The sequence below is a fragment of the Sylvia atricapilla genome, chromosome 1 (assembly GCF_009819655.1).
Source record: "Sylvia atricapilla isolate bSylAtr1 chromosome 1, bSylAtr1.pri, whole genome shotgun sequence".
NCBI lineage: Eukaryota > Metazoa > Chordata > Aves > Passeriformes > Sylviidae > Sylvia > Sylvia atricapilla.
This window is the reverse complement of record NC_089140.1, coordinates 39,726,630-39,745,404: the sequence shown is the minus strand read 5'-3', so window position 1 is coordinate 39,745,404 and position 18,775 is coordinate 39,726,630. Positions and strand designations below refer to the sequence as shown.

At 35.9% G+C, this 18,775-nt stretch overlaps 1 protein-coding gene across 4 annotated transcripts in view; it reads left to right on the top strand.

Moving 5' to 3' along the window:
• The window catches only part of SLC4A7 (solute carrier family 4 member 7), an 87,645-nt gene that overhangs the window by 48,207 nt on the left and 20,663 nt on the right, over positions 1-18,775 (top strand). For 3 of the 4 annotated variants that reach the window (XM_066320094.1, XM_066320103.1, XM_066320112.1), the window contains exons 4-10: positions 842-977; positions 1,666-1,826; positions 4,004-4,192; positions 12,586-12,701; positions 14,124-14,281; positions 16,225-16,312; positions 17,854-18,000. In XM_066320094.1, coding sequence (XP_066176191.1) covers positions 842-977; positions 1,666-1,826; positions 4,004-4,192; positions 12,586-12,701; positions 14,124-14,281; positions 16,225-16,312; positions 17,854-18,000 — 995 coding nt within the window. Of the gene's footprint in view, positions 1-841; positions 978-1,665; positions 1,827-4,003; positions 4,193-6,945; positions 7,315-12,585; positions 12,702-14,123; positions 14,282-16,224; positions 16,313-17,853; positions 18,001-18,775 lie in introns of all 4 variants that reach the window. The other variant, XM_066320119.1, reaches the window with a different exon arrangement.

The following is an 18,775-nucleotide window of genomic DNA, read 5'->3' as shown; positions in this document are numbered from 1 at the left end:
GTACATTACTGAGACCTTGTAATATGAAAATTCACTTGAGGTGAAAAAAAAAAAAAATTTTGTAAGTATTGAAAGAATCTCTAAAATCATGTGGTTTAATGTTTTTTTTTTAAAGTTTTGCTCATATTAATTGAAATCCAGTACCTACTTGATCAATAAGGATAGTTTAATTTTCTAGCAATTTATTGAACCTATTCCACTAGACATTATAGTTTGAGAAGTTAAAATATTTTCTGGACACTTCAGCTACATAGTTTTCTACTATGCTAATTTATACAGAGTATTCCAATCATGCAATGAAAAATTTCTTTTCCTACGTAAATAGCAACAGACCACAGAAAAATCTGCTGCTCTAACAGTGAGTGCCTGGCTACTCACTGATGACTGTCTTGAACTATTACTTGGGCATTTGATTTGTAAGTAATTTCCATCAGCCTGTTTTGTTTTAACTTTTTTCTTCTTTATTGTGTTTCGTCATGATTGTATTTATTGTTTTGTTCTCAAAATGAAAACAAGGTTTCTAGTGTTTTGGTGTATTAATTTCTACTTTTTTAAAAATGAAATTTGTTAATTTTCATATTGGCAATCTTTAGACGAGCCAAAAGTAGTTGATTAATTTTCATTAACATGGATTTCGAGATGTTTTGTTTTCAGAAACAGTGCAAAATTTTCAGAGAGCCTTCTTTAAAAGACAAATAAATGTTTCTTTTGTTCCTCTTCACTCTTCAAGTGGATGTTGTCCTGCATATTTCTAGCTGAGATGATTTTACTGTCATGTAGTGCTCCATGTTTCACAGAAGTATGAATTCTTCTAATTATTTAGTTTCTCATTTTCTTCAAGATACACCATCCCAAAGAGTGCAATTTATCTTGGGTACTGAAGATGATGATGAACACATTCCTCACGATCTCTTCACTGAAATGGATGAACTTTGCTTCAGGGATGGAGAGGAATATGAATGGAGAGAAACTGCTAGGTATGTTTGGAGTAGATTGTTTCAAGATAGAGTAATTTTATTTCAAAGAATTGCAAAGGTTTAGCTTAGAATCTTCACCGTCTATAGGAGCTATTTACTCAATTCATGCTCACCAAACCAAAACTTCAGTTCTTCTCGACCCTTGCCTGTTTAGTTGCTTCCTTCTACGTATGCATTGTGATGAATATTCCTCTGCATTCATTACTTCCAGCAACCTTGTTGCATGTTAACTTTTGTAGAAACTCTATTTACATAATGCCTATGAGTGGGAATTAAGGTCAATATATAATTTCATGTGTTACTATTGCCTAGTTCTTAAATGTCTGCCTTAGGAGTCTTGAACATGCTGTATGGTATGTTTGAGACAGCTTTCTGATCCTAAAATACTAATGAAATGCAAATTAGGTAATAAGGCAGACTGCCATATTCTTCACAAGAACATGTGAATAGACAGACGTTGGTCAAGCCAAAAGAACCAAACCTGGTAAAAACTAAAACAGCTGAGTGTGGTTATTAAGGCCTGAAAAAATGTTAATCAGTTGGGCTGTCTTCTGAGAAAATGAAAGCTGGTACAATTTTACGGGATTTTCTGTTCTGTGTCATGCCTAAGCCACATGGAAGAGTGGGACTGCTTGCCAAATTTTCATTCCACGAGAAATATAAATGTGTATATGTGGATGCATTTCAGGTGGCTGAAGTTTGAAGAGGATGTTGAAGATGGCGGTGACCGATGGAGCAAGCCTTATGTAGCAACTCTGTCCCTGCACAGTCTCTTTGAGCTGCGGAGCTGTATTCTTAACGGGACCGTCATGTTGGACATGAGAGCGAACACGCTTGATGAGATAGCAGGTTGCAGCAACATTTTAAAAAAATATTTTATCCCTAATTTTTGATCTATAACTTGAGGTGCTTTTGATGGTGCCTATGTTCTTGAAAATACTTTGTTGAAGAAACAGGTATGTGCGTGCTTGCTGCACTTCTCTTGGCCTGGTTGAGAAGAACTAGTCCTACAAACTTCGCTTACAAAAAGCAACGCTTGATGAGTAGGAGCTCCTTAGTATGTATTTTAGGATGAGGCCTAGAACTTGCCTTTATATTCTAATCCCTTAATGTGTTCTCTGTCTTTGTTTCTACAGATGAATTATAAATATCTGCCAGAACATTGTAGGAGTTATTTGTGCACTTTAGTACCATAATTATTAATCATATTTTGGCTGATGTTAACTTGATGCCATTAGTGCAGTTGATTGTTGCCCATCTGGTATTTTTTTACCTTTATAAGAAGTGAGCAGAAATAAATTTTGTGCATGTTGAGTGTCCTCACTAATCACATGGTCATTTTGGATATTATACAGGCAGCTTTGCAGGCTTTCATATATATATATATATATATATATATATATATATATATGAAACATATAGTTACAAGCACATATACATTATGTGTCTGCTTGCTCTAAATGCCTTTGAATTAGTTCTACATAATTTTCCTGGTATCTCTTGCTACAGGTACCACACAGTGGAATGCCTTCTCAGGAATCATATTAGACTTAGGGTTGACCAACATATGCATGAGGGACAAGGTGTTTTGGCCTTAAATACTTTGGCAGTATTTGAAATTCACTCAGGAAATTGGTAATCCCTTCCTATTTTTGTGACTTACTGAGCAAGAGTGCTCAATACATTGTTTGTAAATGTAATGTTTTGGTTTATAATTTTAGTAATTCAATTTAGCCATAATTTTAAGACATAATGAAAGTAGTTGCTTAATTCCATGTAACCAGCACTCTGAGTAGTGGGTATTTTAGTTGGAAATGGGATGCCTTAAGAGATTGTGTGAATTCGTTTCAAGTTAATTTTAGGTGCCATTGTGAAGCATGTGGGTTAGCAGTGCTTGGTATACAAATGTGTTGTCTTGTTTCCAGGAGCCAGGAATACCTAGCAGGTAATATTGTCTCTTAGTCATAGCAGGAGAGAGAGGGTGGCAAGTTTCCTTTTGAGAACCTGTAACAAGTGGCTGTGTGTTACCAGTGATCTAAGAAATAAGTTCCACTGTACTGACAGACACTTTACTGTATGTTGTTCTGTTAGTAAGGACAGAGCCCTACCCTGGAGCCCTTACATTTTTCATTGTGAGAAGTTCTATGCAATGTCAACTTAACAATGCATTTAAGTCTCAACACATTAATTAAAACTGGGGAAATATATTTAAAAATTTGTCACATAAGTTTGTATTGCTTTGTGCAGGTTGAGATCTTTTATGAATTTAGGTTTGGTTTTTTTTTTAATTTTTTTAAAAAATGGTTTTCCCTAAGAAACCACAGTAGATATTTTCCCTGATATGTAGGCTTTCTTTCCTGGTGTGAGCATACTGGTGAGATGCAGTTTTAAAACTTGATGTTGTTTGACAGATGAGTAGTTTTAGATTATATACCTAGATTTTGTTAAATACTTCCTCTTCTAGAATGTGTGAATCACATGGAGTTTGGTAGAGAGTCTCAGGAGTTTAGAGTATCTGAAGATGACAAGAGTTGTATAATTCATCTCATTCTATAGCAACTTTCACTTTTATACAGTTGTATATACTTTTAAAAGTAGGGAACACCAGTTTAAGACTGTCATGTCTGTTTTCCATTGTGTTTGTATTTATGTACTCACTCCTAGTGTAGGTTTGTTGAATACAATAAATACTTTTTTGAAAGTGAGTTTCTATTGAAAGCTGAAGTAAATGGCTATAAATTATAAGGTACTGCATAATTAATTTCTTGAAATGATGCTAGTAATAAGTACTCTCTCTTGGATCTGCATGTTGTGCTTTTCTTACCACATTTGCTTGTTTAGTGATGTCTTTGAAAATTTCCTGTGGGTTCTTGAAGATGGTTTTGCTAAAAAGAGGACTTTTCTTTTACATAGATTTTGATTTTCTTTTATTATTTGATGCAGCTACAGTGCTTGCGTGAGATGAAAGAGATTTGATAGCTATCTGTATAATCTTTCTTCATTCTTCTTTTGTTATTATTATGTAGATATGGTTTTGGACAACATGATTGCTTCTGGCCAGCTGGATGAATCCATAAGAGAGAATGTGAGAGAGGCTCTTCTGAAGAGGCACCATCATCAGAATGAGAAAAAATTCAGCAGTCGGATTCCTCTAGTTCGGTCTTTCGCAGATATAGGCAAGAAACATTCTGACCCTCACTTGCTTGAACGAAATGGTGAGATAAGTTGTAGCATCCAGTCTGTACTAACCTGGTAAATGGTGTTCTCACTGGGAGATGAAGGAAAGGTCAGCTGGTAATAACAGATAAGTGTTTCCTTCTTGATGAGCAAAGAACTAACAATAAGAGTGTGTGTGATGTGTAGCTGTGGATGATATTTTTTAATTTACTCAAATATTCTAGTCCTGCCTGTATACCATAGCATGCATTATTATTTTGAAGTATAGCAGTAGACCTACATTGATCCTAATGTTTTTTTAGTATATGCTTAAATAAAATGTGCAATGTTCAAGGAGTTTCAGCATTGTGGCATAACTTATACATGTGTCAGATGGATCCTACTTGCTTTTAAAATCTTTGCACAAGAGATTTAGTGATCATGAGTTCAGTGATGCAGACAATTACCGTGTTTAACCCAGCGTTATTATGTTCATTTGACAAGAAGTTTACTATGCCAATGGTAAACGTAGTACTGTTAGCTAAGACACTTTTTAAATTTTTATCTTGTTTCGTAGAGAAGGGTCTAATGGAAACAAAAATCCCAAACACAAGAAAGGTATTAGCAATATTGTTAGAAGCTGCACCATATCTTTTTTGAAGCATTTCCTGAAAATTTATTCTAGACATCCAGTCTCAAATCCCAAACAGCAATATATGCTACAGAGCAGCTTACTTGTGTTCTTGTGTTGTTATGGGGCCTCTGTTTTCATCTCTGATCTTTGTTTTCTTTTGCCTTGCATCAGATAAGACACAAAGAATTTCAAGTGCAATTTTTTGCTGTGGTTAAAACTTAATTCTGATTTCATTCATGGATCAGTCCTTGACATGAACTTCCTTTTCTGTCTCAAAAGATGCCTCATTGCTTAGAATATGTTTCACTTAGTTAAGTGCTTGTTTGGAGCTGCATACACTGGAGTATTCTCCAGTGAATGCCTGAGCTTGCTGATAGTTTCTGTTAGCCAGTGAATAGATGATATATGCTTAAATATTTCTCTAATAGTTTCAGATTTATTTTTTCAAGAATGAAAATGCAGCTAATTTATCTAAGAGCATAATGCCTGCTATAAGTCCTGATTTTTATGTTTTGTTCAGCAAACATGAAAATTTAACACACACAGACTTGGTTTTGCCCATCCTTAAGCACCATTATCCCCAGGTGTAATTCTGTGAATTTGAGACCTCTTTCTTGTCAGTTACCTTTCTTGTATCACTTCCATTTTTAGGGCATTTTATACTTCATACTCTTTCTACAAGAGATTATGGGATATATGCTGGAACGAGAAACCAGTGTAATATGATGAACTCCTTGTCAGCTTACACTGATTTACTTTTCTGTTTATTATCCTTTGGTAACCCTCTAATAAGCTGGTAAACCACACATGCATATGTGCATATTAGTTCTTAGGCTCCTTGGGGGGGTATGTGTGTTTTAGGACATCTCATGTTCATAATTTCTCACAGGTACAGTCATGGAAGTTAGTTATTACTGTAGTGATTAATATAGGCAAAATCAACCAAGTCTGCTCTCTTGGTCCTATTTTCTTTACTGCTCTGCAGTTTTGATGTTTTTCTAGATGAATTTTGAGGCTTTTGTTCTTACATCAGGTTTGTATCTGTAGGATCCACTTGTTCATTGTTTGAAGGGAGGGGAATATATGTGACCTTTACCTGGGCATGCTTTCTGCACCTCTTTCTTGTCAGTTATTCTGGGGTTGTTCAACTTACTTGTCTCTGTAGTGCTTGCTATAAATATGAGAGTAGATGTGTCTAGTTTGCTGTTTCCTTGCTTGATGGCATGGTACATGAAACTGGCATGTTTTGGGTTTCAGGGATTATAGGAGAAGTCATGTTTTCAAGGAGACTGGTCGTCCCAGGAAAAGTGTTTGTGGCAAATGGGAGAAATGGTATCACTAAACCTTTTAATGGAAGCACTGATATGAGCGTAAACAGTCTCTCTTCCTGCTTAAGAGAGAACTGAAGTCCATTACAAACTCCCGTCTGAAGGAACCATCACAAGACTGTGTTCTCTTCATATGAAATTAGTGGGACATGGAAACTAGAGCAACAAAAGTAACAAGGGATTTTGGAGAAATGTTTGGTTTTAGGCATATGGGGCTACTGGTAAGTCACAGCAAGAGGGCATGGAGAAGGGGCTGTGTATCTCATTTTTGTGCCCTCTTCAAAAATATACGTTAGACTACAGCTGCCTGAGAAAATTCTCAGTAAAACAAGACTTTTATTGGAAGACAGTCGCATTTAACACATTTAGATATGTTTGGTCGTGATCACTTTTTAAAAATTAATAATTCTTTGTCTGTAATGGATAGAGTTAACTGAAATCTTATAATGTTTTGGTTGGTAATGATGTTTTAATTTATTTTTTGGATAGATTAACAGTAGCAGCTGTACAATTTGGAATAAGGAATTCTAGAAAAATCGAAGAGTCAGTTTCAAGGGATAAAGTTTTGTTAACAAATCTTACTCTGACATAAGATAATATCTTCTCCCTCAGATCTTCACCATTCTAATTAGTGCTCCTTAGTAATTTCTGACTTTCCTAATGTCTGATACCAGATTTGCTCTTACCCTTTATCCTACTTGCATGAATATGACACTTTGGCCCGTAAAGCTTGCGATTTACTGTGTGAATTGTTAATGCGTATTTGTATCTGTGTGGGTTTGTTTTGTTTTAATTTAATATAATATATCCCTTTTGTAAGCCTCATGGTGTTCCATTTGTTTTATCTCAGGGGAAGGCCTTTCAGCCTCCCGCCACTCTTTGCGAACAGGTCTCTCTGCCTCAAATCTTTCCCTGAGAGGAGACAGCCGTTTGTCGGTTCTTCTCAGTTACCTTCTTCCTTCTTCAAGAGCTGGGACCCCGGCAGCCTCAAGGTGTACAACCCCCGTAACCACCCCTCAAAACACACCACCCTCCAGCCCTATCTGCAGGCTCCCGCCAACCACAAGTGCCCAGCCAAGCCCACTTCAGGGCAAGGAATTGCTGGTGTCACCTGCCAGTGATGATATTCCTTCAGTAGTAATCCACCCACCCGAGGAGGACTTAGAAGTGCAGGAAAGCCAGGAAAAGAAGACAGAGGAAAATATTGCCAAAACACCAGGCAACTATTGAAATTTAAGCTGTCCATGTGTGATGCTCTTTGCATCTGGATCACTTGCATTGCAATGTTTTTTGCACAAAGAAATACGATAACTATTACCTCTGCCTGCATGTTTCTTCTCAGTTGTGACTGTCTTCTTGTTTGGCATTTTTAACTTTTTAGCTTTTAACTAAAGCAAGCAAAAAAATTCTTTAATTAACATTCATTTGTGTAATTTAAAAGGAATATGGTTTAAAAATCTAATATATAAGCAAAATGTCAAAAATGGTGGCCTTTTCCTTTCACTCACCTACAGTCCATAGCAGATTTTGCTTTGGTTTTGTCAATGGTTGAGTTAATGTTTCAAACCAGTGTTTGTTATCCTGAGATAGGTACAGCTGAAATCATGGTGAAGTATTAGAGGAGAATATGAAAAGAATTAGGAAGGATACAATTAGCAGTGGCATTCATAGTTTAGTTGTACCATGAAGCCTTCAAGCAGTTTTATTTTTGCTTTTGTGTTTTTTAAAACCAGGACTGTTAAAACCAGGAGTAGTTAATTGTTGAAATTGTCAGGTTTAGTTCATCTGCAGCTGTTTCCGAATAGTTATCCATTAATACACTGCTTTAGCATCAGACACTCCATTAGTGTTTTGTTGTGTTTGGTGTGCAAAATTAAAGACAGTAGTTAGGAGCTTGTAATTGTAGGCCACAGCTCAGCAATTTATTGTTTTGTTATCTGCAAAGCTATTCTTCTTTATATGTAAAAAGGTACGTAGGCATATAGATAGGTTGAAAGAAACTGTTAGAACTTTTCATCCTTTCTTGAAATGTTTTTAGTAAAAATTTCTTATCTGCAAAGTTTCATTCTGCATACATACTATTATACTTGCTTTACTTTTGCAAAATTATCACCTATTTAGAAACTTCACAATTCTTCATGGCAGATTGTGCTTTTAGTCGAGAATTGTCTTTCTTTTTGGTCTTCAGGCTCTTCCTCCTCTTCCTAGAAATTTGTTTTGCCAAAACTAGCTTGAAGGTTTGACCACATTGTGCCTATGTGTGTTGGGAGTGGGGTTACTGATCTCCCTCGGTTCTTCCATCAGTTGAGGCTTTGCTCGGTTTCTTCCTCACTTGTTTGATAAATAAGAGCACACTGTTTCATACAGCAGTGAAAATATGCTGACAGAAAAGAGGCTGTGGTTATCTGCCTTTTCACATTGGCTGCCAAGTCACTGAAAAGGAAAGAAACTATGTCATAGTTTCTTATCTTCAGTTGAAGTATAGAGGCCTCATCATTATTTGAACGCGGAAAAGCAAACACAAATCTCTTTTTTCTGACTTCCACATGGGAAATCAAGAGAATTCACATGACGATAATTCTGTCACAGGTCATATTCCAAATGTGCTTAGAAATCAGAAGTAAAATAATAGCTGTAATTGTTTTTCCAGTTCTCATTTTTCTGACAGGAATGACAGCATGCCAGACACAAGATCTTTAGAATCCAGGAGAAGGCAAATGAATGAAGTTCAAATACACAATGCTGTTACTGTTATCACTAATAAGACTTTCTACTAGAATCTCCAAGTCATGTTGATATCACTTTTGTTCCTCATGCGGATGTTTCTCATAAAGAAAAAAATCTGAAAGGGGTGATTTCCCAGTTAATCCATAAGTCTTTCCAGAGAATGATAAACACTAACAAGGAAGATATTTTTTGTTTTCTGCAGTTACCCCTCTTTTTTAGTTCAAGGAATCATCTGACCACAGAAAGACACATTTTTTCCTTAGAGTTGCTTTTGAAGACATTCTCAGACTATGACTTCAGGGCAGCAACTGGACCAATCTGTGTCTTGGGAGACAAGAGTCAAAAGAAAACCTGGACATGGAAGTCAACTTCCTGGTATTAATTAAGGGGAAAAAAAAAATCTTCCTGGTCCATTCCACTATAGTTTATGGTCTGTATTACCTCTCTGGTAATTCAGAATGTTGCAGTCTGAATACATTTTACACATCTGTATGATTGCGTTTTGTTTGCCTCCTGTGAGCGTGAGGAACTGTGCTAATTTTTTAATAGGTGGCTTTTTTTTCTGTTTACATTCCTCTGTCATTTGCCTTGTGTTATTCAGACTTTTATTTTTTAGTTTTCATAAATAGCTGGAAGGTTATTGAACTTAATGTGAGTTACTGTAAAAGGAGGGAAAAGAGACACACCTTTGGTCTACCACTTTATTTTAATCAGCCAGTCATCAGTTCATAGTAAGTCAACCAGACAAAGGCATCTCTTAATAATGTTTTTTAATTTTGTCATCAGTTGAAGAGCAGTGTTTGTTTTCCCATCTTTGAACTGTTGAATAATGAATTCCATAGGAAGGGCTGGGAAGTGAGCTGTGTCACAGCTAAAAATTAACACTGTTAATTTACCAGCATTGCTGAAGTTTCATAATGTCTGTGAAAACCAGAAAACAAGTCTGTTTTAAGAGGTATTTTGGTCCACTGATAAATGTATTTTAAAACTGAGCAAAACAACATTTACAACAGTTTTCCTCTTACAGTGAATGCTTCATGGAAGTAGTAATTCAGAAAAATGTGCATATTTGCTCTCCAGTAGTATTTTTTTTTTTAATTAGAACTGAATTGGAATCTAGTTTTAAAAATTGTTTTAAATTTCCTTAAATACAAATATGGTGAACTTCATATTTAGGTTTGTATTACATAATTTTTGCCTTTCTAAATACAATTATATTGGAATAGTCATGCTTAGGTGTTGAGCTCATCTATTAATCATCTTTTATATGAAACAGATGTGAGACAAATGTATGTATTCTTCTTGCTTTTTTTTTCTGTGGATAATGTTGGTTAGATTTTTGTGATCACAGTGTTAAGTGTAGTTGGCTAGAAAAAGCACATGATCTTTAGTGAAGGTGTAGTTATAAGAACCTTGAGTTATGAGGTTTTGCTCCAAATTACCCAAGACTCACTCCACTGTAGTCTTTCAGAGGAGACAAGTGGTCCAGCTGCCTAACTGACATCAGGAAGAGTGCTGTGTTTTTAAGGATCCCCTCGGTAGCTTGGTTTCTCTGTTCAACGAGTTTCAACGAGTTTCTCTGTCTTACAATCTGAAAAGTACTACTGGGTAGTTGTCCTCGAGTTTGTATCTATTGAACTGGAGAAGAGAGGGAAATAAGTTCTTCTATTGGAGATTGGAATAGAAGCATTTCATTATTAAAGAAGATAATTCTTTTGTTCAGTTTCTCTTTAAATATCAGATTGATGAATGAAGTGCAGTCTCATATGGAAATACTTGCTCAGGTCTGAAAACCTGTGAGCAGTTTTGTCTTGTGAGGGCAGCAGTCTGTCCAACTGCAAGGCCAACAGAAAGGAAAACTATTTGCACATGGTTTAGGATCAGACAAATGTTCCTTTGTCAGTGCCAAAACTTGTGAGTCTTAACTGTGACTGAAAGGAGGAATTTTTGTAAGGCAAACATTTTAGAAGAATCAGTATCACTTTAGTACTGAAATAATAAATATTTCTGCTAATATGTAGAATCTTTGTTCTCTGTCATTCCCCTTGATTGTCTCTGCTCTTACAGTGCTTTTCCAGAAAGTGCAAAATGATGCATTATGGCTCATCTTTCATCAGTTAAAAACATTTTAAGTTACCTGTATTGCTGCAGAGAAGGGGAAAAAGTGAGGAAGCTTGTATGTCTAAACTTTTATATTATGCTGCTCTTCTGCAACAACTGTTTAATATTTCTTTCTAGTTCTACAAACATCAACTCCTATGCAGTTAAATACTTTGATCAGCTGATTTTGTAAGTGGTTGATGGTGTGATTCTTGTGAATAACACATAAGTCTTGGAGCAGAAGAGTAGAATGTATTTTTTGTTGTTGGGGGGTTTTTTGTTGCTATTGTTGTGGTAGCTCATTACTCGTGCATGTTAGGATTTATGAAGGAAATCACAGCCTATTAAATTGATTTGATTTTTGCTTCAGGAGAAACTACCCACACCACTTACATCCCTTATGAATTGTCATGATTAAAATTAGTGGTAAAGGCTTGGGCCTGCATGTTTTTATTGATATGATGACTTTTTGACAGAGTTTTTTGGAAATAAATATGGGGATGACATAAACTGAATTCAGTCATCATTTGAAATGCTAAAAATGTCAAAATTGATAAGTTACAAACAAGGGGGTACGCAACTAGTTATGTAGCAGTAGTTCTGATAGAACAGTAGCCCAAAGATAGCCAGAGAGGATTTCCTTTATATCTTGACTAGAGAGATGCTTGGCCTAAATACAAACCTTCCCCATGTAATAAAGTGTTGAGGCTTCAGTCTTTATCTAGATGTATTTTTGAAGGCATGTGAAATCATGTTCTGTCATCATAGCTGAAAGGTCTAGTGTAGACAGGCAAAAAGGCCAAATGTACTTCTAGTGCACCTTAAACTGAACATGTAAAAGCTCTGTAATTCAAAAGTGGGATTTGGGCTTGGTTATGCATGCCTAGACCAGCTTGTAAATGTTAATTGGTTAGAGAGAAACATGATGCAACATGGAATTCTGTGTGTGTAAACGCTTGGGTTACTTGCCTTTTGCACCCTTTACTGAACCTGCTATTCAGTGCTGCTGGCAGTGTAGCCAGATACGTAACACAGTTTTGTTTTGGTGCAAGTGTTAGATGGAAGCTGTATGTTGTGAAAAACTTTGTGTGTGCCTCTTCAGCTCAAGCCTATATTCCATATAGTAACATGTGGCTGGATGAGTAGTGGGAGCTTTGGTCTATTGATTGAAAGCATGGTTTGCAAGCTGTCCTTCACGTAGTACACCACTTACTTTTACAGCTTAGTTAACTTGGTTGACTACACTCCTCATAGTTGTAGGCTTGCTGATGCTTTTTACAATTGTAGTAACTGCTACACAGCAGACTAGAAGTGTTTGCATTTGGGTTTCTTAGTATGGTGAAGATGCTATATACTAACTACTGAATCAGTTAGGATTAAAATGCTAGCAGTTACTATTTCTGTGATTAAAGCAGCTGATGTTTTCTGGTGACTGTTCTGCAAATGGCCATCATTTGGGGCAATACCTAATTTTTAAAATTATGTCATTTTTTTTGACAACTCAGTGACTTGTTAATGTTGCATTTATGATACTAATGTAGGGCACTTACTGAATAACGTGCACTTCTGTGTTAAGCAAGTTGCCACATTGAGTCTTGATAGTGTTGCACACTCACTTCATTTCCTGCACCTTTTTGAACTTATCTCTTTTGTTTTAATTTAGGGCTGTTGGCATCTCCACAGTCAGCACCTGGAAATTTAGACACTGGGAAAAGTGGAGATGTTAAAGCTACTGGGTCAGGAGGAAGTAGAGAAAACAGCACTGTTGATTTTAGTAAGGTAAGTAACATTAAATACCTTAGTGTTTAGCCTCAATTAACTATGTAACAACAACTGTGCTGGTTGTAACTTCCCCCTTAGTTACAACTAAGAGTGGTACCAGTGTACACATGAAATGGGTACTGAGAGATAACTTGTGTCACAATATCATCTAGGCTAAATGTGTCACAGGGTTTGAAATTCTTGGGAAATGTTTGATGATCTTCTCAGTATTTTGGTAACATAGGAGTGCAGCTGCTGTACTTTCTCATGCAGATGGAGATACTTTCACATCTGCTATTAAGGCTCTTATGAAAGCAGTTTTGTACATCGTGTTGTAACTTCTTTTTCTAGAACTTTTTGTTGGTTCGTTTTATTTTTTTTGTTAAGAGAGCTTTTAAGAAGGATTTGCTTTATATGTATAATGAGTTTCCTCTACAAAAGTTGTTGTACATCTTAATAATTAGAAATATGTACTACCGTTTTCTGAAAGAAACCTTGTAAAAAAATCTACTGTAAATCTCTTGCATTTCTTTCATAATCTAAATTTGCTGGGCAAGTTATACTGTGGCTGTTACTGTAAAGTTCAGTCAGAAGCATCATCTGTACTGTGAAACACTGTAAGAAAACTGTTTTGCCATTTAAATAATTTTGTTTACAGAAAGCTAAATTACACTAGTTCTGATCTAAGCATGGCAGGTGCCATATATTGCTGCTTCTCTGTCACATTTTTTATATTTTTGCTTGGCCTGTCCTTGTGTACACCTGCCTTGTCTCCTGTTGGGCAGGAGTCAGCCTCCTGGCACTGTAGTTGTGGCACACTTGGTGTGGGACTCAAGAGGCCATCTGTAAGTTCTCTAGCTAGCTATGTCACTGGTGCTTTTGTGTGTGTGTGTATGTGAACACAGAGTTCATGTGCTGTACCATTTTCTAATGCACTGCTGTAATTATCTACAGAAAAGAAGGTGAAGATTTTCAGCCATCATATTCTTTTTGAATGAAAAGATAAATATACAAATTATTTTCAAAATTATGGCATACTTGAAATACACAGCTGTGAAATGACTTACTGCATTCTAGAAACCATGTGTAATTACATGAACTCTCTTTACTTAATTGTGCGTAGATTTTGTTAATTTATGTCCTATCATGGAATGTTTGTCATGATAATATTAGAAAGGTGATCATGCAGTTTGGAGTCTTCTAGAATATACTAGGTGTTAGTGATTCTAACTTATAGAAAATAATTTATTATTATTTGGCTGGCTGGCTGACATTTTCTAAATGTGTTTGTCTTTTCTGTAGTGTGGGATATTTAATTTGCTTTTTAATTTTTCTTTGTAGCATAAATGTCTAGTGAATTCTGATAAACATGATTATGTTATGGAATTTCTGCTAAGAATTGTAAGGGAATAAACACTTGTTTCATCTTTGTATGAATAGGTTGATATGAACTTCATGAGGAAAATTCCTTCAGGAGCAGAAGCATCAAATGTGTTAGTGGGAGAAGTAGATTTTTTAGAAAGACCTATTATTGCTTTTGTGAGGCTCTCCCCTGCTGTGCTTCTCTCGGGTCTCACAGAGGTTCCAGTTCCTACACGGTAAATAAATGCCTGGAAAGTCTGGCTTTACTTGTGCAATAAGATAATATATTTAAGATCTCAAATAGCTGTAAATTTTTATATATACTGTATTAAGCTCAGAAAATGTAGATTTTGTTTAACATTATGTCAGTCATTTGCTGCAAAATTTGAAGGAATGAGATCTGTCACAAAATTCTCTGAATGCCTTATAAACATATCTGTATACACACACATATATACATCCATATACACATAAAGCTGCTATCTTAAGTAAGTGGAGGAGTTGAAACTGATAGCTGATTTGGAGTAAAAGCAATGATTCTTCCAAGTTTGCATTGTCATTTTAAAGATGAGCATGAAGATAGTTATAGTTCTCTTAGGTGTGACACAACTTGTCAGTGGGGGAGAGCACACTAAGTCTGAAAGTCTGTGTGATCTGAACATCTGCTCTTTCTATACAAATTCTCTGCATATGAATCACTTATTTGGTGGAAAAACAATTTTTTTATTGTATGCCTAAATTTACATGATTGACATTGAAGTAGGCAATCTGCAGCTAATACATGGAAGCTGTTTTCAGTCTGCATTATGCTATCCAACCTGGTGCAGTCACCCCTGCTCCCCCAAACCCAAGGATCTTGTCAATATACAGTGGGTATGTTTGCCACAGACATTCAAAATATCAAAATACGGGTCTCATGACGAAGGTAGACGATAATTTCATGAATCATCATGGATGACACTTCATTTTCTGTGTACATTGGTGTATTGGGCTGTTCTGTGGTGTTTAACATACATTTGTACATTTACGTTTTGGTGGGTTTTTAATGTTTTAAAATGATCAAAGTGTTTGTTTATGTTCGTGATTTTCAGCTTAGGCACTCTTTTGAAGGGCAAAAATACATATATGTGAGAATTTTCAGAGAGTAATTGAAAAGAGTTCTCATAATGTTTGTTGGGAAATTCCAAAATTTCTGCATACAGATTACTGTAGCTAAAATTATTCTGTCCTAAGTTTTTCAGAATGGTGTAGACTTGCAGATCTGGAATAGCATACTTGGATTCTGAAGATGTGCTCTCAATTTCAGTTAGGGTAGTAAACTTGCAAAGGAGACAGAAGTGAGCTTTTTGTACTATGAGTTGAAAGAAGGCGCTACTTTTTTCAGATGTGTTGTGCTTGGGGGCATCATTTTCGTGGAATATAGGAAGAAGGTTGTGAAACAAATTTCTGAGGTTCACTCTTTCGTTTGTATCCTTTTGAATTTGTAAAATGCTATTCCTGGTCAAGGTTTTGGTGAGTTTTATGTTAGGTGTTGTTACTGCACAAGTGTCTGCTAATATATGCTACGACCCATATTCCAATCCACCCCCCAGACTGGATCAGCTTCCCAGAATGTCACTTTTTTAGGTGATTAAATATCCAAGTTTCCTTCCTTTCCACTGACACAAGACCAGGATATGACTATATGAGTATGCCCAGTGTATTGCAAGAAGTACAATAGGTGCATCCTCTGTGTGCCATGCCCAGTCACAGCAGGTGAGGGGGTTTAACTCCCATGAACAGGTGATCAGCAGGGAGCCTAGGACAGGTAATAGAGCTCCTAGGCTGCCACTTAAGGGGTCTCTGCTACTGGGAATGTCAGAAAGGCTTAGAATCCAGAGGAAATAGTCATTGAGCTCTAGTCTGTGGATTTATACAGTGTTTAAGGCATTATAAGAAGCTGAAAAATTAGGCTTAATTAAGAAGATATCTGAGTAATTTTAGCTCAGGATTTGAGTTCCTTCCGGTAATGACTTTAAGATGAATCTTTTCAGTGTTGCAGCAGTCTTTTAAGATCTGAAGTGGTGAAAATGGTATTTGTACTTCACCACTAAATTTTCTTTAAGCATTAATTTGAAAGACCCCCTCTGAGTATATGCAGATGAGTCAGCCATACTTATTTGTATTACTTTCTCCACAGGTTTTTATTTTTGTTGCTGGGACCAGCAGGAAAAGCTCCACAGTACCATGAAATTGGACGGTCAATAGCAACACTTATGACAGATGATGTGAGTGATCTATTTTAAATGTGTGTAGTTAAAGTCTAGAATGATATATTTACCAACTGATTTCACCAAATGATTTAGAGTAGGTTAAAGAAAAAACCCACAAACTGGTTAAATGAGGAACTGTAAACTTACTTATTTTTTTGTGTTAGTGAAGTATATAACAATAAATTAACTTTCCTCCTTGTCTGTCTCGAAGAAATCCTAAATGTATTTCTGAAAAAAAACCCAGGCTTTGATGTATAGATTTCATATTTGTGTTAAATTGGTTAACAGAACTGTTAAATAGAAATGCATTTGATACGAGTCTGTATGTCAGAACGGACAAGTGCGGTGCAAGTGCTCAGGACTCAAAGTTTTAAAACTGCACGCAACTGAGTCATCATAGTTTGGTTTTTTTTTAATCTAAGCAAGTCAAATAAATAAAATTAGAATTTTAATAGCCTTTTGAAGTCCTAAGCTTAGTGCCCTATTGGTTTTAAAGACCACGGGAAGCAACTAGGACTTTAAGAGTGTTGTTATCTTACTGAGTAAAATTAGGATGCTTTAATTTTGTCTTCATATTGAGCGCCACCTACTGAATTGCTGATAGTTTTTAAGGTTATCTAGCAGAAATGGAAGTACTTTTTACTTTAGAACAATTTCGTTTGGTAATGTAAACTAGAAATTTGTCATTATATGTTTGGTAGTGTGTCTGTGAATACAGTTTTTGTTCAGTGTGAGAATTGTATATTAAAAGCTTTAGTTGGAGCTTCTGATCTTTTTTAGATAGGCTGATCTGATTTTTAGGAATACCCTATATCACTGAAATTAAAAAAATATCAATCATTTGATGGTCTAAAAAGGCCTGAGTAGACTTCAGAGATCTGATTTAAAATTAGAAGATTTAACGATCAGATTCAATGGTATTTGGAGAAAAATAGTTTGGGTTTCAAATGTACAGAACAATTTAGGATCATCTTCTGCAAGCAGTTTTTTTATAGTAAAATAGCATTTTTTTTTTCTCTGCATGTCTCAAATGCATCTTGGAGTTCATGTTGTTGTAGTCTGTACAACAGTATAGGGATTTTAGTCCAATTGCTTTCATGTGCTTTCTAAGTAGTCTTCTAAAGGTAGATGTATAAAAATGCATTCCTATTCTTAATAAAATGTTGTGGTTTGGCTTGAAGCTTATTTGAAGGTTTTTTTGTCATGATTTAGCACAGCATAGTGGTCCAGTGGCTGTGGGGCAGAATTATTCAGACAATTGTACATGGACGTGATGTCCTGAATGCTGAAGATTAACTTCTCATTTAATTTTAGAAATGAACTCAATATTCACTCTGAGTTTAAAGATAAAACTTCCATGTTTTATGGTCCATAGGAATGTGCATACCTGTAGTTTTAATTTAAAAGTATGTAAGTAAAATAAAAGCCAAACTTTTGACCAACAAAATATTTTCCATGACTTTTTAAAAATAAAGTGTAATTATTATATAGTGATCATCAGTTCCACTTTCAGAAAAATATAACATAAATGAATGTTGAGTACTTTCTTCTTGTAGGTTTTCCATGATGTTGCCTATAAAGCAAAAGACCGAAATGATTTGTTATCAGGAATTGATGAGTTTTTAGACCAAGTGACAGTCCTGCCTCCAGGAGAGTGGGATCCATCTATACGAATTGAGCCACCAAAAAGTGTTCCTTCCCAGGTAAAAGAAAAATAAAGAAGGTCCAGTCTGTCTTGTAGTGAGACGGCCTAAACTGGACATAGGATTTGAGCTGTTGAGTACAGTGGGACAATCACTGCCCTTGTCCTGCTGGCCACACTCTTCTTGACCTACACCGAGATTTCATTGGCCTTTCTGGCCACCTGGCCACATGCTGGCTCCTATCCAGGTAGCTGTAAATCCAGATGGCTGAAAGTCCACACATCCACTTTGTAAGAAAAAGTGGATTGGTGGATTGTCCATTTAAGTTAGAAAAAGATTAAAAAAAAAAAAAAAGAGAAGAAGGAGGAAAGGTGTTAATCAGTTTTCTGCTATGCTGTTAAGTTAATTTTGTTTACAGTATTTCCTTATTAAATACTGAAATGAATTCATGTGAGAACTGGAAGAATTGGTGAGAAATTGTACTTGAGTTCATGTTACCAAATTGTACTACTAGTCTAGCAATGATCAGCAAGAATATTTTAATTATTATAATAACTTCTGTTTGTATGCAGCATTGATTGCAGTGTTTAATGTATTTTGTGTAGCAGATACTATTCACAGAATGCTTATGCAATAGATAAAAATCAATTATATTGCTCAATTGTGATGATCTAGGCTTAGAATGAGAGCTAAGAAAAGTGGGTCCTTAGAGAGACTTTCTTCCCCTCCTCCCTCTTTACAACTAACAGGAATTTGGGCCTCCAGGATCAAAAGCAGGGGAGAGACCAGTGCATTTGGTTCAGAAGGTTGGCAGTGGTGTTGAGTCCAGTGGTGG